Consider the following 23,898-nt stretch of genomic DNA (forward strand, 5'->3'; position numbering starts at 1 on the left):
TATGTTTTTCTGAAATGAAAAAAATCTTTAGTGGCCGTGTATATTAAATCCTTCAATATCTACTTTTGAATAATGATTCACTTTATTTCTAGTTTAGTTTAGGCAAAAACTAAATCATTTTCAGAAAGGAAATAACGCAAAACCTTTTTTTAAAAATTATATAACGCAAAAATGAATTTTTTGTATCTTCGAAACAGCTACACGCCGTTTTCCAATTTCAAGTGCTTTTCAAATATTGATCGATTAAACTATTTTTAAAGTCTCGCTGTAATTATTTGTTTGAAAAGTCAGATAAGTATGGCTACAACGGAGGACAGGAGTTGTTCCAATAATTCAATTGGTGTAAGCCACCACAACAACACCTTCATTAATTGCCACAAGGAATCCAAGGAATTACAAACTACCAGGTATACATATAAATAATATATATGTATGTATTCAATAATAACCTATTTCGTCAGGAGGTTACGAAGAAATAAAAAAAAAAAAAGGACGGGAGTTGGCAGAGTCATCAATTTTGTCTCCTAACTTAATATAGTTTTCATTAAAATAATAAAATGAAAGTGAAATTACTCTTTGTTTTCTCCTCTAGAGCTCTTGGACTACTGGATAAATATATGCCAACAATACCAGTGAATATGTCGACAAAGTAGTTTATGTATATTATTAAATTTGATCAATTCTATTATGCCTCCTTTTGATATTTATTCAAGATGTGACAAAACCCCAGCTGAAAGGCGTAGGAGGGAGTGTAAGAAGCCGGATAAGACAAACAGCACTTCTTCAAGAGCGCAAGGAGCTGAGGACCGCCCTTGAACCTCCTGATTACCTCGGAAGAAAAAAACTTGTCAATCTGTTAAAGGCCCCGATTTACACTGAATAAGGGGAAACCTGTAGCCCTAAGTAGCCGCTTCTTCTTCTACCCGGGGTCGTTTGTTCTCCGGCTCCTGCATTATTCCCCTCCCCCCTCCAGTCATGGGTTAGGCATGAGATGTCCTGTTAATTGTAATTGTACACAAGTCAGGGCCCACAACCGAGTATGGAGCAGTATGAGGGCTTTGCTTATTTTATTTTATTATGTCAATATAGGTTGTTTTATATATGTCGAGGACACACAAATATATTTAGAAATTATAATTTCTATATTCCATAGTTCTATAATCCCATGTATTTGAAATCAAATTATATAATAGGAGAGATGGTTTTCAAGGTATTTGACGAAATAAATTCCCAGAATATTGATTTAAAGTTGTTCAAAAACAATGTTTAACTTATGAAAACCTATCTCACAAACCATTAGACGTCCAGATCTCTGTCAATCAAATTAAAACGAGGTTTATGTGGTATGAAGTAGATTTTATGATTTAGGCATATGAATATGTACTTAGCTTATGAGATTTTGTCCAAAGAACAAGAAATCAATTTATTTTAGCAAATAGCATAAAAACTACGACTCCTTCATTGTTAAACTACTTTATAGTACATTAAACTAATTTTGATTTAAGTACTTTTAATGGTGCCTAAGAAATAGGTTTTCCTTAATTCAACATTTTGTGAATTTTTTTGTCAAATATCATTATTAGTTTCTAATCTTGCATCCTCTTCCATTCCTGACAATCCTCCGAGGCGCCTGAAAAGAAGATGGCCACGAGACCAGCTAATGTAAAATGTCATTAGAGTGCTACCCATGGGTAGTTTCTCTACACGCCTGTAACTCTCCAATTTAGCTTAGATCAGATTTACTAAATGTATTATAATGAACAGTTGTAAATATCAATAAATAAATATTAAAAAAAAAAAAAAATCATAAAAACTGCTGCTCCCACAAAGATAAACGTAGGGAACTTCTGAATATGATATTGATCTAACATTAACTTTATCGCTGCCAGACGTCTAGCACCTGAGATATATTTTATCATAAATAAAAAATTGTGTAATAACAACTAGAAATTAACAATTCGTAAATTTATTCCGGTAAATATCATTATTCGCTAGTATTATGGTTCTGTCTTCGTTATTGCTGGAATAAAAATCATCATTTTACATATATATGTATATATTGATTCTACGCAGAGGCAGATGAATACAAGAAGACGGAGTGTGGATAAAGGATTGTCGAGAGATGAGGCTCCATCTGCCGACTATCTGACCGTACTAATGTACCCTAGATATCACATGCTCTTTATGAGATAGGCTTTTAGGGGAAGAGATAGGTCCTTTTTAAATCACTCCTCGTCCATTCCTCTTCTAGGCTATTAAGATCTTACCTCAAGTCTTCTGAGTGAGTCATCTAGGTCTAAGCTTTGGTAGTAAGTGGTGGACATCCTACCATAGATTATTAGATGTTAAAAAGAATTCTATAAATACCAACAAATAAAATGATCGAAAGGGAAGTCTTTTTAAAAATATTTTGAATAATAAAGAACACTACAAATGCCACTGAGTATATAAATAGGTCAGTATAGATTTCTTAAAATTTCTAAAACTGCGTTTCCTAGAAATTCCTCTTTTTCTGCAGATTTATATTTATTGTATACATCATTTCTCATATTTTAGGGTTAATGATTTTTTTTTTTAGGAAGAAAAATATATAGCCTGAATATCAGTCAATGCTATATAAAAAATAAATTACGATGTTTTTGTCTTAATATTTAATTCCAACCATCCAAATAATCTTCTATTCCTGTAAATTGTTGGCAGTTTGTCACTTTTGTTAGTACTATATAATAGCACACGAAATATTAGATTGAATAAAAAAAATTATTGCTTTATTTTTTATATAATATTTAATGATCCTTAGACTAATAAATAAAAATCAACAATCAATTTAGTTGGCCAATTCTTCTACAACTTGTAAATTTTTCAACTTTTTATTATGCCATATTGAATCCGCAAGTATCCTAAAAGATTTTCACGAAATTTTCTGACTTTCAAGTGGTGTTTTATTGTCATTTTCTCAAATATAAATTTGACTAAATAGGTTTCATATTGGATACATAACTTAAAATTGAAGCAGTTAATAGTGATTATATTCCTAGCCCGATATTAGATCCATAAATAATGCAACCCAATAATTACACCTGCTTTTGAAATACGACTTAACTATAACGATAGGGGACGACCTTGCCTAAAAAAGAAATACAAACCAATAAAGATCTAGATCCGTCTGAGAGAAGCATAGACTGCATTTGATCGGCAATAATTCATTTTTCAAACGGAACTAGTAAATCTTCTGCAGGAACGGTGAATCAAGCAACAGATCGTGTCGAGAATAGAAGCCCGGGACGTCGGCCTTGGTAGGGGTATTTCTAACCAGCGTAAATGTAATTTATGTTTATGTACTAAAAATCATATAAAATGTGTGTATATATGTTAAACATATCCTCTTAAAAGGTCGGTCGATTTTGTTGCTTCTTTAGTTTTGCAGCATTTAAACTTTCCATTCCAAATATTTATATATAAAAAAGTTCTATGAGTGTATATGATATATGAGTGTTGTTGTAAGCATATGTTTAAGGGTTTGGTTGAATTTGTTTTTAGCAGCCTGAAGATGGGGGAAATCTCCCGAAACGTTGCTGATGATATTAAATAAACTATTGTTTTTTAATAAGGAAGAAATTATGTCATTCACTAAATCCTTTTAATAACAAAGTAAATATGTGATTTTGAAAATTCAATGTTTCTTTGTACAATGATAACAATTGCTTACAGTGAGACTCATACTTTTATTACATATTTATATTTTTCACAAAATCTCTTTTGCCAATACATTTTTATTTTCGCATTACATTTTATTCTCGTGACTGACCTACTTTCCTCGCGAATTATGCCTAGTAGAAAATAGTAGTTAAAGCCACCTCAAATTGACTATGTCTTTTTGTTGGAAGGCTTTAAAAAGAACAAACAACTAGCTGGTTCGGATTAAACATTTATTTGGTCAATTTAAAAATTTTAAAAACTAAAACTAAAATAAACAAAAGATGACTAACGATAAATACAAGTAAAAATAAAAAGACCTCTCAGATAAGAAATAAAATAGTTAGATAAATTATGAAAACGAAAAGAAACTAATCTACAAATAAATACTAGTAGACGTAAGGTTGCTCCACTCCGATAGGTCCGAGGAAGAGGGCTGCCGAGATGTGTAGGTTGCAGCTCTTGTAGCTAAATACACCGCTGCAATTGTCCAAAGTTGGTGTAGTGGCTCATCGACAGTCCAAATATCCAAAAGTCGTATTAATGTATTAGGCGAGCCGACAAAATGAACGCAGACAGGGTTGGTTAAACACGTTCATGGTCACTAATTATCCAGAACTCATATTAAAGTCGAAACACAGAAAAGGTGTGGTTTCGGATTGTAATGACGACTAAAACACTCAAAAATGTCTAAACTATTAAACTATAAGGGCAGACAGGGCTGCTAATTAGCCGGAACTGCTATAAAAAACTAACATGGTGGTCCGTTGCTAGGTGACGCCTCTTAGCAACGGTAATTAGCTCATAGCAACTGTTCATATTATTCATTATAACACACAAATATAATTACATATTTTTCTTCTCAAACAACAAAATCCAATTAAAATAATAAAACTAAAACTAAATTAAACATTAATAAAACTCAAATACTATTTACAAGGTAATTATATGTTATGGTGTTAACAAAAGTAATATAATCTAATAATAATGTATTTATTTGCATCCAGAGTTAGCTTGTAAAATACATAATTAAATATATCATTATTGTTATTCAATAAAAATAGAGAGTTGAAAATCAGTTATATAAACTAATATCAAAATTTCTCAGATAAAAAAAAAACAACAACACATATTTAATGACATAAAAGAAACAAAAACTATATATCGCAGTGAGAAGTTGAGTGTACTGACAGAAATTCATACTATTGATGTTGGTTAATGTTGCTTAGTATCGGTATGTACCGAATTTGGTTTTCTTGATGAGCCCAACAGTTTAATAAAAAATGGTAAAAAACCTCCAACGCCGTTCTGTAATTATCTGGACAAAGCTTCAATGAGTTCCACATTTTATTTGAGTGGAGCGATACTATGAGAGATTATATATTTACTGGACAGTTATATTTAAATATATTTAAATTTTGGGCAATTATTCTCAAGTAAGCTATAGGACAGCTGATCTTTAGGTACCTATGAGGAGCGTCGGTTTTAATGAAAACCCTACCGTACCACGGATTAAAGGTTTCTTCATAACAATAGGCCTTTTCCCTTGAAAATTGCCTATATCTATCCAAGATCTCCCTCATTCTAAGTTTGATATTTACTGGATCATTGAATTGTATCGGGTCAAACATTCCGAATCTCTCTAGTAGTTTTCTAATCTGCGTTACCCATTTATATTTCAAACTTAAACGGTTGTTTTTAAAAAAAAAAAATTATTATATTTTAAACGGTTGTTACTGTCTAGCTGCAGTAGCTATAAAAAAACATTGTTTCGCAAACGAGTACAACTCGTGTTAAGCATTTATTAATATAATCCAAAAATAGATTTACAATCTAATGATAAAGTGTTTTCAGTACATTTCGGAATAAAAGAAGAACTCTTTTCAGTTTTGATTTCATACTAATAAGATAAGGAAATATTTTTACTTATTATTAAATTCATGAAAAAAGATAAAATGTAGACATTACATATTATTAAATTCATAAAAAAAGATAAAATGTAGTGTGCATGAGATATAGGGCACGAACTTTAATATCACTCCTAATCACCTCGCATTGCCACTGTTTAGGATTACTAAAGATCTGCATAATGGCAGGCTCATTAAGAATGCTAAAGAAAAAAGAAAGAAAAAGGAATTGACCTCGTCCTTAATTTGAGTAGTCCTCTCTCGTTGCGGAAGGACACCTTAACCAGGATGACAACGTAACAGAAAACCTCCATTCTACTGCTGAGCCTATTGGAAGGAATTTAAATTTATCCCTTCAATTTACCGATTATTTTGTATTATTAATCACAAATATTACCTGATATAAAGTCAGTAAAACGTTGATGTTTTGAAATGAACTCTGACTTGTTAGCATAATAAGAAGCAGAAATAAATGTGGAATTCTGTCTATCTGTCTCCAAATTACTAATTCATGTAATTTGATTTTTTAAACCAGATATGTTCCATTCAAAGAAACTTTATTTATCAGTTTAGTTTAGTTGAATTTTCATAAACTGTGCTACAAATGTTCATTATTTTTAAAATAACAAACACTTTTGTGCCTTTTGTTTTGAGCATCATTTTTCGCCGATATTGTGTCGAATTGTTATGAATCCTATTCATGAATGATTTAAACTTTTCAGCAATAAAACCCCACAGAAATGAAGTTTTTTTTCTTCACATCCGAATCATGTGAACCCGCTGTAACCTCTCCAAATTTACAGTAGTGTTCAAGAAATTTTGTTTCTTGATTGATTAGGTGTTTTAGAGTCTCAGGATTGTTCTTTCTCAACCCACCATTTTGTATTCAAAGCATTAATTGAACAATTAAATAACCTCTAATCTGGTTTCCAAAAAAAAAAGTTAGGAAAATATATGCCCTTAACGTGTTAACGTGCTGTTCAACCTCTCTGTTATTTTATTTTTATGCTCAAAGGCAGTTTCGCAGATCAGCATATAGTTGCGTTGTATATAAAGCATTGTAGCGTATATCTAATATAAATTAATTATGACTTGATTTTATTATAAAATGACGATTGTAAACCTATGATTAAAATTTGCTTACTTTATAAATTTTAATGCGTTCCTAGACTTTTAAGGTGTTAAGTTGAATTAAGATTACAATGAAACGTAAAAATCGTAAATCTAATCCACAATGGAAAATAAATCATTAAGATCAATTTACGATCGATGAGGAAACGTCAGTGTTACTATTGTTTTGATTGGTGTATCCATTCAAAGTGGATGAATTGTCAATTATAAAAAAGAAATAAGAATTAAAATTAAGGACCTCCAGAAGGACGGTTTACGACTTCTGTCACATCCTCGAGGCGTCATCAAGGACTCGTAATCGGCAACTACTTCTCCGTATTAAATGACCTTCTCGCTCTGTAGAGTAGTCGTAAAAAGACAGATTGTTCGAAGCCATTGCAAATGAACTAATAAACATAGATTAACGAATTTATCCGTTACCGGCTGCGAAACGATATCCTTGAGATTTTTTACAGGAAGACCAATAATATCTCTTGCTTAATTCATCCGAGCCTTATGCAAATTATCCTTATGGATGATAGCCGTTCGGACTAACGCTTAGTTATTTATGCATTACTAAACAGCCATGAAGTTTTTTATACTTAAACAAGAGAAAAGAAAAACAAAAGATATTATCAGTTGATTGATATCAACAATAACAAATAAATGAGTTAGCCAAACATATTTGAATTGAAATTAGTCTATAGTTGATGATTACTACTGAAGTCATGACGAAAATCTTTCTTTAAATAACTGAATTGGAATGATATATTAAATATGACTTTGATAAATTTACTTATATGATTTTATTTTTGTCTGGTTGTTTTCCTTATTATTTTTTGATGAATTTGTTATCTTCAATTCATAATATATGTAAAGTTGATATGAACGACAGGAAATGTAAAGAAAAATTTATTAAAATAGAAAGTTCACACCTTTTCAAAGTGCAAATCCATACATTAGGAATATAACAGGAGATTTTTCAGTTTAACAAATAACTATTAAATTAACCGATAGCTATTTAAGAAGCAATCTTTTAGAGTGGCTCACTGCTACTGTTATTTTGCTCCACTGCTGACCTATACTGTTATGTATCACATGAAATTGAAGCTAAGTTTCGTCGGCCTTTAATTATTTAATAAAATTACATTTCAGCAGTACCAGAAAAACTGCTCACGACTGAATTAAATAAACCTTAAACTTCTTCCTTCTGTAAATGTCATAAACATGCTATTAGGATATTATCTATACAACTTTGAAGTTTAAATACTTTTCATAATTATAATAAAGGAGGAATAAGAAAGAAATATGAAAAGAGTAAGAGACAACTCAATAAATGTGATGAGGATTTATTTTAAGGAAACAAAAGAATAAAAAATAACAAAAATGAAAAAAAAAACTGGAAAAAATGTATGTATGAAATAAAATAATCACTCGTAAAAATTACAAGTCATAGATTCTTATTATATTATATTTTTTAGTAAACCCTTATAATTAATGAATATGCTATATGCACAAGCAATCTCGTATTGTAGAAGGCACATAAAATATTTTCATTTTATTCTACCAAGAAGATAGTAACGTATGAAGTAGATTATAGGGAGATAGTCCGGGTTGTTGCCTGTTAAGATATCAAAATGGTGGAAAAAACTATTTATTGCTAACCAACGTTTCGCCCCACTTTGCAGGGCTGTCAGATTGAAACGAAGATGACAACTGGAGAAACGTTGTATAACAATAAATAGTTTTCTTCTACTATTGTGATACCTTTATTGACCACCACCCGGACTATCTCCCTATAATCAAATATTTTTCCTTTATCTTATGAATATTTTACTTACTCTTAAGATTGTACGTCTGTTGTGAAGAAAACAGGCATCAAGACTTTATAAGAGGTCCTCATAAGGGACATATCACCAAATGTATTGAATTATTAATTCATTATAAGGTTTTATTTACATTTATGTACAGATCTTTTAATAAGTTCAAAAATATACATAAATTATTGTCAGGTTAATGATAATAGTGTACAATAAGAACTAAATACATTGTCTTATGGTTATTTTACTGGAAGAGTTTTCTGTCATGGTGAAACCGTAACGACAGTGTAGAATTTTTCTTTGTATTATCTTAACATGGTAACAGTAATCCTAGCCACAACCTTGTAATAGGTTATTTCTAATCGCCATCACAGTTGATAAGTAGATAAGGTACAACAATTTGTATATATGCAGTAACCATGCCACTGCCCTGTTAGATGCCATCAACAATCATTCCAAACCTATGGTGGGACAGTGCTGACATGGCTGTAAATTATAAAGTTCCTCCATTTAAACGGACCTTTACTGCTGTTTCATATACTGTCATGACGGAGGTTATCATACAGTTTATAACATAGCAGGGCTGCGACAGTTACTGTGATGGTTGTAAAATATTGCCGAAAATACAGGTCTATGTACAGTTTTTTACGCCTTCAATTTACCAAACACAGTACCGCATTACGGGTGGACTTTCTTAATAAGAAAATTGTTCTCTAAATTATTTATTATAATTCTTCTCGAGGAAAATAAATAATGAAAATAAAGTAAATAATATATAAGCAACGACAAAGCTTTAAGGCTAATCAAAGAAAATGTTGAAACATTTTGTCTACCGGTACCTTACCCAAATCTCCAAGACTACTTGTCTATATACACAATCACAGTTAAAACTCGATGCTTTAGGATAAAGTAACCTGTTTTTTTTTCTAATTTATTTACATTAATTATTAAGTTTACTTTGGAACTACATAAATTATATAAAATAGCAAGATTTATGAGAAAGAAAAGGTGAGGAAGAGCTGGAGGAAGGAGAGAGGACAATATACTTGTTAAGGAGAGGCTGTCAATTAATTTCAGGTAGAATGGAAGCAGGACCGTCAATCTCGAAGAGTGGCGGGACAATGTGGCGCGGCATTCCCACCGGGGACTGATCTATTAACGCATTCATTTGTAGTGGATTCCACTCGCTCCATTATCTAATCCAGGATTCTTGTAAAAAGGAACTTTTTAACTGTCCCCGTCCTCGCGGTTAAACTATTTAAGGACATCTTGTGCGCGGATAGCTCTCAGGATTCCTTCCAGTAGTTTCCTTAATTTACGTCTCTCTTCGGCAGATGCTAATGCGGTATGATAGTATCCGAGGGTGTATTCGAAAACTAATACTCACTCAGGTCATGTTTTGTCCTTTTATGAAAGTATTTTATGAGATACTTTTTTATAACTAACTAGATCGATATATTTTTCATAAATGTTTGTTATTTCAACAAGGGAAATTAACAAATTATTTTTAAATTTGATATTTTGTCCACTAGTTTCTAACCTTGTTTCCTCTTCCATTCCTGGTAATCCTCCGAGGAGCCTGAAAAGAAGATGGCCTCGTGACCTTATATTGTAAACTGTTTTTAGAGTTCTACTACTGGGTAGTTTCTCTACATGCTGTATCATATCATTAGGTCATTATGATCAAATTTACTTGTAGTATTTTTATACAGTTGTAAATATCAATAAATAAATTAAAAAAAAAAAGATATTTTGTCAAATCCCATTAGAATCTTGTGTGTTAAACATTATTTCCAGGAAGTCATACTTCACTGGCAATTTCTAGAGTCCATCTAAAATCTGGCAAAGATAGATAGGCACAATATTATCTGATAAAAAATATTAATTATGCAACATTTAAGGTTTTTGATTACTGCAGCATGCTTCAGAATTGGATGGTTTTATTTGATTCCTTACTCAAGATCAAGATATAAGATGTATTAAGGACAATTTAGCTTATGATGATTGAACTCAAACAATTTCTCAGTATTTAATTTTACATGAAAAAAAAACAAGTGATGCACAATATGGTATTTATACTTGTGATAATTTAATTAAAATAGTTAGCCCATGCGAATATTTCGCATGATATATTAGTCACCAAATGGTGGTAATACAATAAAGAAAAAAAAATTATCTGTGTATGACTTATTTTATAAAAATCAGTTTCAATGCCAAAAGTAGTCACCACTATGTTTAATTATCTATAATCGAAGAAAAATGTTTAAAACGACGATCAGGTTTTGTTAGATATATTCTTTGTTTTACAAAATATCTTTGAAAACAGTTTACAAATGAAAATGTGATCATGGTTTAATTTCTGACTGCATGTATATTGTAACTGAAGCAAAATGTAAGTGTGTGTTTTAATGAGAAACGTTGAATTAAATCATCAAATCCAACACGTTAACGTTTTGTTAATATCAATGGTTATTTTTTAGTCTTGGACAGAATGAAATTACTCTTTCAACAAACCAAATTGAAAACAAAGAGACATTTTGATGTCACAGAGGATAGAATTGTTTTTTAGCTATTATGCAGCAGCTATCTCGCACAGTAAAGATGCTTCGAGGCTGAATCCTTATAAAACAAAACAAAATCGATCATCCAATTTAAAAGATAATATGTATTTTTCTTTAATTCCACTTAATTATAAATGAAAATTTTCATTAGAAATAAAGTTTTTTTTTTTTTATCTCACTTACAATCACAAACCTTTTTAGTATATATTGGAGTGATACTAAACGTTTTTGAATTCTATAATAAATCTTGAAAAAATAAAGCTATATCTACCGTCATCATAATTTATTTATTGATATATATTACAATCTGCCACAAATCATAAACATAACCAAAATATGTATATAGAAGTATAAAATAGGACTAACGTAAAAAAATACTACATATTAAATTTTTGTATTCGTTCATTTAGCTATACATTTAATTTAGGACAGATTCTTCTTTCTACCTTGGTTTAGGATTTATTAAATAAGTTTATTTTTTTTTATTCTGAACGAGGAAAAATATGTGAAAATTAAGCCAGGCGTAATAATGGCCCAGATTGGGTGCATTGACAAATACAAGGGTTAGATAATCGATCCAGAATAGTAATAAAAAGATGGCTAGTTTCGATATCTCGATGCAGTCATCATTACAGATAACAGAATCTCGGCGTGTTGATTTATGGGGTCCTTACGCCATTGCTACATCTATCTAAGTTCTTATCTAGTATGCTTCGAATCACCACCCAAATGATAGATAAATACTAGGCAAAAGTATCAGTGGAAATAAAGTAAGGAGCAGAAGTCGATTACACACTAGCAGTTAACTGCTAACAGCTCGGGTTATAAACTGATACTATAAATCGTATAGCTAAGTAGGTTTATTGGGTGCTTAACCCACAAAAGGAAATCGCTACTGGAATGAATTTATTATACTGCATTGGAAGTTTATTATAAACTATCTAAAAATATTAAGTAACTAGTTACAAATTAATTAACTAATAAGCATACTGATCGTTTCATGTAGTAACATCATGGAACAACTTAGATAATAAGTTAACCATCTCTTAACCATCTCTGGTCACATATAACAATGTGTGGATTAAATATACATCAGGATGGCAATATTTCATTTATTTTATGACCAATTATTTAATGGAGGGTTCTGTGTTCATACTTAGAGGAGAAGCACTTTAGTATAATACCCTTGCGTCGTAACTGGTCTTGGGTCGAATCTACTCTGGGAGGGTTGACTTTAATTTGCAGTGGGTCGTAAATTGGTTCTTATGAGAGGTAATAGCACTCAGATTCAAAATGTATAGACATGCAGTTGTGTTTAACAGAAGCAACATATAAAATGCAGATGGTGTGCAGCCTTATTGCAGATGGTGTACTTAAAATATTTATTATATTTTAAGTAGGCACTTTGAGAAACAATTAAAAAACTGAGATTATTAATTTATTTGCATATTTAGTACGAATCAAAAACTATAAATATCAAAATTTTAATGTTATTTTAATTTTTTTTTTATTCCTACTCTTTACAGCGGTGACTGAATGATCAGTGGTATAATATGGTAAAATAAATTTTAAAAGCTTGTTTAATTCTCTCCTGTGGCATAGATAAAACCATGAACCTTATTACGCCTACACAAATCATTTAATTTTTCTAAGAAATATTTCTTAGGATTTATGACGCTTCATTTTTGTCAATAAAGGCAAAACGGTTTTATAATTTTTTTGTCTTAATGCCCGTTTTTTTTTTGTCTTAATGCCCGTTTTTTTTTTGTCTTTTTTATGGCCGTTTAAATTTATCTTTGCTGACTAAAACTTAATTTTCATATTGTATTTTTTGTCATAACAGATATTAATAAACCCGATTGAAGCCTTTGAATCAGTTGAAAGAATTAACATAAAAAAAACATATTAAACAAATAATAATTAAATTCAATAAGTTTTTTTTTTATTCTAAGACACCAATTTATACTTTCTTTTTTTTCCATTCTGGGTCATTTAGTAACCTTCTTACTTCAATCTTTTATTTTTAGTGAGATAAATGATTCATTTAGTGTTGCCCAAATACAGTGTGTTGCGTCAAGAACACACCATACTAATTAGCCCTATGATATTTAAATAATAACAAATAAAAAACAACAAAAGTAAGTAAGAAGGCTGATTAATAATCCACAAGCAAAGAAAAATAATAAAATGAAATTAATTGTTTAGGGGTAAAAATAAATCTGGCGTTCTTACCTGGGAAGTAGATAGCCTGTCACTTGTAGGTATTCGAGACCGGTACGTTATTCTTTTATTTGTTTTAATAATGAATACAATAACTGCAAGATATGTAGTACTACAACGTTTGAGTTAATTTCCAATTTTCTAGTGTCGAAGAAAACGGATGGGTCAAAATTTCCAAAAGAAAATTTTATTTTGCTATTTATTTCCATGTAATAGTATATTCTGATCGCATTATAATATCACATTCCAACATTAGCTCTAGGAATGAAAGTAATAAATGTAGTCAATAAGATAACCGAATGTTAATCATTTATAAATAAATGTAACGGCTGAACTTGCAAGCAACGGCTATAAATATCTATGAAGCACTTATTTCCACATAAAGTTGCGAATCATCAATCTGTAATGAAGCCGATGATTTATTGAACAATAAAGGAAACCTTTCTAAGGAGCTAAGTTCAGCGCAGTATTAATCAATTAAGTAAGAAAGGGTGAAAAATGAATTATTACTTAACATGTTTCTCTTTTCTTTTCCTTTTTATGAGATTTAATCCATCAAATACAAAAAGTCAATTATGAGATTTGTAATTCGGACAAAAGTGATAAGAAAAATTAAAAACAAGAACAAAAAAAATAAAATTAATTATTTTTAAAATATATTTAACCAATATAAAAATAATATCGTTTATCTAATCATGCCATTACATGTATAAAGTATTCTAGTAAAATTATGATAACTTAAGATCAAATGTCCGCTTTACCATGAGTGTTCATGCTTACCCTAAGGATAAACAGTTTAAACTTTGATTAATTGTACAGTTTAACATATTTCCATGTCGAATAAATATATAAGTGATATATCATACATCGGCTTTAAGTTCAATGTAAAACCATGAACCAGTAACTTAAGTCAATATCATACGGTATATTTGCAAGCAGGGATCGGGAGTTGAATCTTATTCCATGCGGATTATTAAGTAATAATTTCTTCTCACCATCGAATGGCCAAGGTACTCCGCAGCGTTGTCCGAGATGTACAGGAGCTTCCCGTTCTGGGTCATCATCATCAAGAAGCCACTGAGAGCCTGTAAAAAAGACAATAGAACAATTGATAACATAGAATGAATAATAAAGAATTGATTAAATTGAAGACGGATAACTAAGAGTAGTAATATTTAACGAATGACCAAGTCCATTAATGCTATTATTCATAAATAAAGTTACAGCCACGAATTTTCCTGATATAAAATATAAATAACAGAACAAGATAGTTTGACAGGGTTTAATTAATTTTTGATTAGGTTTCAGGACTTTTTGATTTATAACTTCGGAACTCAAAATGCATTATACTAGAATACATGAGAATATTTTTTCTACGTTTTTCTTGAACTCACAAAGATACTGATGTAGAATGATTATCATCCTAGATTTTGAGGATAAAATAGCTTTATCGGTGGAAGGAGAGAAGCTTCTCCGTTTTATTGAACTGATAATCTTTCAACGTGCTCTCATAGAGTTCCTTACTCTAGAATGTTCAGTGAACAACTTGAAGCCAAGACAATGTGTTTAAGAATGGGAGTCGAGCGAAATTTAAGTAAGGTTTTGTACAGCTTGAGTTCGGAAGTGAACGCAAAAAATGACACTTCTCAGGAGATCAAGGCTGTAGTCAACCGGAAATACTTTTGTCTGGCAAAAAATTTTAGAATCAGATACTCACAGTTATCTATCAGGACCAAGATCAATCTTTATAAGAACCTGGTTCACCGTGTGCTTATCTATGGGTCAGAAGTTCCTGGATCCAAATGTCCAAAGAGGACGACCATGCTTCTGGTTAGTATTTGAAACAAAACTATTAAGAAGATATTTTTGTCCAATTTGAGAAGGAGACAACTGGAGAATTAGGAGTCGATGTGGTTGAAATCTTGAACGAAGCTCGGGATACTTCGATGGTGAGCCGCGTTCCAAGTTTTCAACTTGAAAGCTGTTTAGAAAAAGCTGTCTATATCACTTATATTAACAAAAATACACACTACTTAAGGAACTTGGATTCAGAACTCGAGAACATACTCTACGTCTATATGACCAAATTAAAATGAAACATGATTAAAAAAAAGGTTCTTATTTGTGTGTTTTAATTCAATCCACTTTAATTGTTATTTTTCTGACTCAGTTTCTAATCACTGATAGCACTTACGGTGTCTGTGGTGGTCAAAATTAACACTGCATTATTCCAGACTTTAAGGTCTTTTTGATCAGGGACGTAGGGCGTAGATGAAAGATAACTATTAATCAGCTCAATTTTATTTAATTATTTTTTAATTTTATATCCGGCCAAAAAAACAAAAGAACTTATTTTAATATAAAGGATATTATCTTGTAGATAAAATATGTAAAAGTTTTAAGAAGTAATTTTATTTTTGTAAATAAAAAGGAAAAAAAAAATAATCGATCGATAAATCAAAGTTCAAAACTAATATCCAAATATTATACCTTAACAGCTGAAGGCGCCTGCTCGACATTAAAAAAAATGTAAAAAATATATCCAATCCAATAAATCAACATCCGTCAAAAATAAAATTCAACCAATATCCGATACCACTAATAATCTCTCCCACCTCCGAAGATACAGGTAGGATAGTCTCCAAATACATAATAAATAAAATACATAAGTGGCTCGGTGTATAATTAGAGAGCCGAAGGAGTTGAGCTATTAATCTGATAAAGCTGGAGCTGGCAACGGAATCTCAAGTATGGCACACCTCCCTACCCTATCCTCTCAGCTCATCTCACGGCAAATAGCCTCTTAGCCTGTCCATAATGTTAATGCTACACTTTATTCTCAGCTTAACATTATTACTTTCGTCTTCAGTTCAGTCCATTTTGTTTTTATTTTTAATAGCTAAGACAAAAACATTATCGCATAACAATTTTTGACATAAGACGATAATAAAGCATTAGTCAAATGAAATTAGACTTTGTGGGGATTGCTGGTAAATATAAACTTTGGGTTGAAAGCAGGATATTAAAAATTTAAAAAAAAAAAATAATTAATCTTAAATATATAAAATCTTCAAGTAAAATTCTTCTGTCTATTAAACCACGAGTATTTCAAATTTCAATGCAGTAATAGATTCATTTGAAAAAATAGGGTTTTATTTGATACAAAAGATAAATATGCTTTTGCTAGTGTTACACCATTAAAAAAAAAAAAAAACATAAAATTTTCAATTTAATTTTTAATGGTCAAAACTACTGAACACTGAAAATGTTATTTCGATATATTACGATATTCATCTCTAATTAACTAATAATACTTAAACTAGAATTCTAAACTAATCAATAAAGACAAATTAAAACCCGAGAGGACTGTGATTTCAATAAACTACTCTGCCCCATTCCGAATTCAGGGGTTAGAGAGTTATTTGGGAACTGTCAGGTATTATGTACAACTTTTTCGACAAGGCTATTTAAGAACTGGCTGCGAAGGACCGTTTTCAAGGTGCTCAGTCATTAGTCGAGACCCTCTGATTGATGGAGTGCTTCATCTGGTTGACAAAGAAATTAAATTCATAATATTGAATTAAGAGTAGTATTCCTGAAATGTATCCTCAGAGATTCCTGGGATGTATAAGACCGCTATGCTTTGGCATGGACCAAAGTATTTAAGTGAGAACTTTATACGAGGTTATAATGATTAAAACTTCAATTTTTTTATTTTCTACTGTTATGACTAAGAAATGGACACGGGGCAGAAGTTATACAGTACCAGCAATACAGGTGACAAAAGCAAGACAAGAGGACCTAATAGCGTTTGGATCTGAAGGTTGTGAAATGAATCTTGACATTCCCACTCTTGGGCTGTATAATTCCCCAATGGAGGACTTTTTATATTATAAAGATTATTACATATTTTAATTTAAAATATAGTTTTTTTATAGATAATTATTAGTTTTAAAATTTTAATAAATAGAATACATAAAATGATATATGGAGCCAAATGGAAGTGATGATTATAAAACGTGTTTAACTTGGACATTTTTTTTTAACTAACAAACAGTTAAAAAAACAAAACCGTTCTATATTTCACGAAATGGATATTTTTATTTCATGACGTTTTTGAGGCATTACTAAAAAATAGACTGTCTGAATTAATTTAGATTTTTTTGATACGCTTGATTATTTATTTAATTCCAAAATTAGTCGAAAGTTCCTCCCCTATCGCAGATTCCATCTCAATCATAAAGAGCTGCTATCTGTAACGATATCTCTACCTATGTAAATATCCCGGTCGTTAAAGTCTCTAATAGAAATTCGGCCGTGGGGGATGAGCCAGTTACCTTGACATGCAAACTACTGTAACCGATATCCTGGAACCTGTTACGTCTTCGGCTTTGTTCAATTCGTATGCCCTAGCGTTCTTTTACCCGTGCAATTGCACTTCATTAATTCCTTAGTTTAATTGCATATGTTTTAGAATATGCATTATTCTCTTAATTATTTGATCCCTCTAGATCTTTTCATATCCTCGTTGGAGGCAAATAAAGTAACTATTAATTATCGAATTTACTATCCTTTTAAGAAAAATAAATATGTTTACAATCTTTTTTTTTGAATTATTATTTATAAATTTTTCACATACTTTAATCCATATCAAAAATGTGTTGATTGATCATTTCCTTAAATGTCGATCAAATGTTAATATATTAATTTTTAGAAAATTCTTTTTAAAAAAATATTATGAAAGTATCGCTTGTAGATGAGTTAAATTTTCATTGAAAACGTTGACATTATTAAAAATACTTGAAAATATTGTGAAAATAGCTAAAGATCCAAAAAACGCCACGAAATTGGATAAGAAGAATAAATTTAGAAATTAAGGTTCTATGTGGATGTATGTCAATCAGACTTGCAAGACTGCGCTGGACAGAGCATATTAATAGACAATATTATAGTCTAACAGAGAGTAGTAAATTTCTTTAAGCATACAAGTAAGTAGGAAGACTACTTTTGCACTGACAAGATCATGTGGCTGCCGAAGCATATAAACTGCTTGGTGTCATATAAAGAAAGGCAGCAATAATGAACAAGGAACTCCGGTAATCCATGTTGGAGCAGGATTATCCTCAAATGATTGGAATGTTGTAACGTTCAGTAATAACAATGTAGTTCTGAATATGGAGTACAAAAAACCCCTAAACGTCTATTGGGAGTCATAATGGTGTATGTGCCAAATTCGTCATCAAATTACTATAACCACCTTGATTTTTTTTCTTTGTCTCTTTAATAATTAGTCTGTTTACAAGACATTATTGGATGTCATTCTACCACAAGACATTCTACCAAAACTGACTCGTACCTTGTTTCATTGTTTATTTTATCTCTCATGGTTTATCTCACACATGTAAGATTTGTTTTTAAATGTTCGCTACTTATAAACGTAAAATATTGTCTTCAATCGATTGCTTTTGTAGTTTCTCCGATGTGATTCTCAACAAGCGATAGGTTAATATCAACACACACTATAAAATTGATAAAGGATCATCAACATTATTGCCCCATATTATCCAGTGCTAGCCGTACAATAGCTGAAATACTAACATATCTCTGATAAATATTAATGATATAATTTTCATAAGCTAAGAGATAACGACCATCAGGTTCCAGTTTCCTGCTTTCACTGAGGCACAACCTTGGCGGACCTGACCACATCAACATGTCCTCAGTCCATCCCTGAACTCTCCTTTTACGTCGTCCTCAGCCTCTTGCATACACTGTAACCGATGCCTAATATATGGCCTCTGTAATGGTATGTTCCTACAACTTTTGATTTAATAAATTGTTTTAATCAAACATTTAATGACAGCCAAATGATGAAGCAGATGATTTATCCCAGGTGTAAATTCTTAAGACCTTCCATGTTTAATCCTCTTCTTGGCGACCAGTAAATAAAAAACAAAATAAACTTGTCATTTCTAATGGAAAAAGAACTTGGAAAAAAAACTTCTTTTATATTGATTCAATATCAAGTTATCCCTTCACTAATTTATTGTTTGAAATAAAAAATCGACATTACTTTTTGCTACTTGGCCCGTTTTAAGTGATAACAAGAAATATATACAGTGTAATTTCACATTTTAAATAATACAGATTAAAGAAAGTATTTAGAAGAATGGAGTAAAAAAAATTAATATAACTATTTTTATTCATTTAATTTATTTTGAAAATTTGACTGTTTAAAGTTTTTAAAAATTAATATTTTTTTTTTAGATTACAGTAAAAGTAGTTTTTTTCCCGTCAGGTGCTATTATTCTAATAACATCGTTGGTCACTAGGCGTACTTGGGGCTTTATATTTTATTTTACATCTCCAGTAATGCTAAGTGGTGATTTAATTTGTTATAATTTTATGATTGTTCATTCATAAGTGAAAAAAGTATAAATAAAAATAATACTCTTTGTATGGATTTATTTAAAACGTGTTAACAAAAAAAAAAATGATTTCACCGACAAAATTTGTAATATACATATTTCTACTATTAATTAAATTAGTTTTACAGGATCAAATTATTTATGCGATAGATATAACGTATTTACAATTCCAACAAAATGTATTATTATCACTTTCATAGTAATTCAATAACCCAATATCGAAACCGTGTAAAAATTCTATTTTTTATTTTTTCGGTGATTACAATAACGCCTATTGATCGAGAAGTTAAAAATGTTCTTTACAAAAGTGCACTTTTATTTGAAAATAAAAATTACCGAGATTAGATTTAAATATTTTTTATATCATAATTCTGCTCACACCAAGTTGACAATTAGTGTATTTGACGTACTACTTGAAAATGGCATGACAGAGCAGTATTCAGTAGCACTTCTCTGAGACCTGATATAAATTTAATCTATAAGGTGTTTTCTTTTCTTTTTGTATTGCTTGTTCCAATTAACTTAAGAGTTTTACTATACTTAATTCAAAAACTTAAGAGTAATATCTAGCGTCAGTGATTTGATTTAAGAAGCTCAGTGTCGGAAAAAGAATGAACATTGTAAAGAGATTTAGAAAAAAAATAGTTCTCTTATCAGTAGTAGGCATAAAAAATAATGTTTTAAAAATCATGAATTTTCTAAATGGAACTCATGGGCCTTATCCTATAGATTTTAATACCAAGAGGTATTTTTCATCAGATTGATATTTATATAGAATGAAAATCTGTATAAAAATCACTTTGATTTTGATATTCTGGATATTATTAAATGGTTTGTATTGTGAACCTTGTTAAAAAAAAAAAAAAAAAAAAAAAAAAAAAAAAAAAAAAAAAAAAAAAATAGTGTACATAAAAATATATGTCAAACAAAATCCGATGGGCTTGTTTTCAGTTCAGTGGAATGATTTCGGAGAGATCATATAGGTCCTAGCAAGTAATATAATATGGAGTAAAAAAAATTATAGTTAATTGTTGGATATAGAATTCAGGAAAAAATAATATAATAATAACTAAAGTGTTTACTAAATTCACTAGGTTTACTAGGTTCACGCTTTTACCGATGGTAAAACCGAAGTCGGTCAAAGTATCAAATATGGTAATGCATTTTTAGTTGAAACCTGAACCCTTAATATTTAGAAAAAAGACACCACATACTAGATAAGGAAACAAGGATTTTTTTTTAGCCTTTATCATTAATAATACAAAGAATATAATAAAAACTTCAAATAAACAGAAAAAAAAAACACAAGTGCTTCATCTAGATATAATCATCGTTAAGACAGATGCTAACTAAGTGATGACAACGGCAGAAGATATGACCTATAAAAATAAGCGATAGGCCCAGTGATTGAGAGTCGCTCTAGATGAGCTGTATATATCACTCTCCAGACTTATATTCACCTGTAGCACGAGGATATCTCCAGCAAGGTAATAGGGTGCTATTAATTACCCGCCTCAGGGATGACAAAAAACAGCGGGAGGATACATTATGCGAGGGAGTGGACGACGGCATCGGAATATATAGTAGTAGGTCAGCACTTAGGGGGTAATTAACAAGGCACCGTGGGAAAGGATCATAACAGATCGCTGTACTCCTAGCCGTCTGCTCCGGGCGGTCAGGGTACGGAGAACTGGGTTTGACTGGAGATACCTCGTCGGAGGTTTGTCGCTAGTCTTTTAGTTATTACTATAAATTAATAAAGGCCTGTATAATAATAGGAAACAACTAATTATAAGTTAAGGCAGCTACTGAAAATATAACAGTAACGTACAATTAGCTACTAGATGCAGAGCCATAGGTTGTTTTTTTAGGGAAATGGTAAAGGAGAAAGAGGTATAAGGATCACCACATAATTTAGAATACTCTTAGGGTAAGCTCGGATTATACATAAAGTAGTTTCTTATTCGAAAGCAATTTGTGAAATTGTCTAATTTTTTCTTTCCGACGATTAATTAGCCTTCTTACTTCAATTCTTTATTTTTATCAATTCTATGTCAATGAAACTATGAAATGTAAAATAGTATATAAATATGTAATGGCAGTTGTGGAAATGAAGAAACTTGAATGAAGAAAAGAAATGTTTTGGTAGCAGTTTTAAAAAAATGCTTTTAGAAATTATAAAAAAATAACATTTAAAATTATTAAAAAGGAAAAAATAGAAAAGGAAAAATGCTATATAAAATAATAATGTAAAAAAATTTGAAAAATTGTTCATAGTATAAAGTTCATAATAAAGAAGATAAAATTTGGATATTTTTCAGGACTTTAAATGTATAAAAACTTTATAATTATTTTTAGGATTAGCGCCTGTAGACAGCCCTAAACATCAACATGATTATTTAATTGATGTAGAATTAATAAAATAAATATTTGAATTAAGAAGGCAATTTTATCTCTCAGAAATAAAAAAAAGTAGGAATACTTTGTTATGATTTATTTTTGTATATTTATATAGATATACTTCATTTGAAGTGCCAACCTGTCAGGGGAATATTTTATAAACTTATTACAAATTTGTAATTTTGGACTGTAAAGATTGGATTCGGGAGGAATTTGATGGTTTAGTGGAGTCCCAAAGCTCAACTCCGCATGTCCAGATAGGCCTTATAATGGTCATGTAGATCAATCTTTTGTAATGGATTGGCAGTTTAGACCGTTTGTCTAGTAAATGTTGTAGTAGTCGAAATCGACGAGCAGTTCCCTGTCTTTTCAGTCTTGCATTAGGATTCAATTTCAGTTGTTTGTCAAGATCTAGTCCGAAATAATGGATCTGTTGGACGGGAATAAGTGGGGTATTATTAACGGACACCGTTAGGAGGTCATGGGTTTACGACGAAAGGTAAATGTGATTTATTGGAACTTATTTTAATCCTCCAGTGTTGGCACCATTCTTCAAGGATGTTAGATTTACTTTAAATTAAAATTTTCCTAAAAATCTTAAAATAAAAAAATTATAAGTAGAATATGACTATGAATAGATTTTATTAATAATTTACTGAATAAATGGAAGATATCTCTTTAAAGAAATCTTATTTATAAAAAAAAGCATATTGAAAGTTAAAAAAGAGAAATATTCTATAGATTATGTTAATTTTAATTAATGATAATTAAGATTTAAATTGTTTTTTTGGAATATCGATTACTCATATACTGGAAATAGTTTTCCAATATTTAAATAATAAAAATCCAAGGTATGCAGATTTCATACATAAAAATAATTATAGAAGTTTTTTCCTAGAGCAGGCAGAGACTCATTGAGACGTGCCTTGCAGCGGATGACACCCGTCCACAGCAAGTGGTAGTCCTTGGGCAAGAGAAAACAGCCGTCATTGCTGCTGTGCCCAATCTCAAGGATCTTCAAAACAATTTAATTACAGTTTATGATAATTAATTATTCCTATCCTATATGATTGGAATATTAAACAGTAGTGTCAAGTCATTTAACATGAAACCATTCCTATGTTTCTAGGAAATCAAAACAGCAGCAGTCATGATTCAGAATTATCTTGAATATTTAAAAAAGAAGAAAATATTAATTCAAGAAATATTTTTTTACTGCTCATAAATATTTTAAAAGGGACTTCTCTTCAGAAGAAGAAATCCACAATTAACGACGATCTTCAATTACTAAAATTAAAAGAAATAATTTACGCACAACACATAAAATTCCATCGATAGCTTACAACTGATAGAAAAGAGATATTTAACAAAATTGTACCACAATCAGCCCCCCGTTGTTGGAAAAATATCATTAAACTTGGATAGATCAATTTAATTTTAATTTTTAACATTGTGATCAGTATTTTTATTTTATTGTTAAATTAGTTCAAAATTTTACATGTTTTATTTTCTCCTTATTATTTCATGGTTTTATTATGTTAATTTTATTTATCTTTCGGTTTTACACATCTTATTACTATTTTTTTTTTACCTTACACAACCAAGGTTGTGACAGATTGTAGTACTTATCAATAAATGAATATTATATGTATAAAAAAAAAAATGATGGTATTTAAATTTAATGTGATTCCCGTAACTCGGTTAGTACCAGGTCATTCAAAAAGTCCTGTCGTTTTTTTGGGGGAAATTATAAATA

The 23,898-nt window shown here is 30.4% G+C and overlaps 1 protein-coding gene across 1 annotated transcript in view; it reads right to left on the reverse strand.

The window, feature by feature from the left end:
- dysf (dysfusion) overlaps positions 1 to 23,898 on the reverse strand; it is a 359,371-nt gene that overhangs the window by 126,585 nt on the left and 208,888 nt on the right. Inside the window, exon 4 of the mRNA XM_014432053.2 lies at positions 14,310 to 14,399. Coding sequence (XP_014287539.1) covers positions 14,310 to 14,399 — 90 coding nt within the window. The remainder of the gene's footprint in view (positions 1 to 14,309; positions 14,400 to 23,898) is intronic.

The sequence above is a fragment of the Halyomorpha halys genome, unplaced genomic scaffold (genome assembly GCF_000696795.3).
Source record: "Halyomorpha halys isolate HHAL.00 unplaced genomic scaffold, Hhal_1.1 Scaffold1023.1, whole genome shotgun sequence".
NCBI classification, from domain to species: domain Eukaryota; kingdom Metazoa; phylum Arthropoda; class Insecta; order Hemiptera; family Pentatomidae; genus Halyomorpha; species Halyomorpha halys.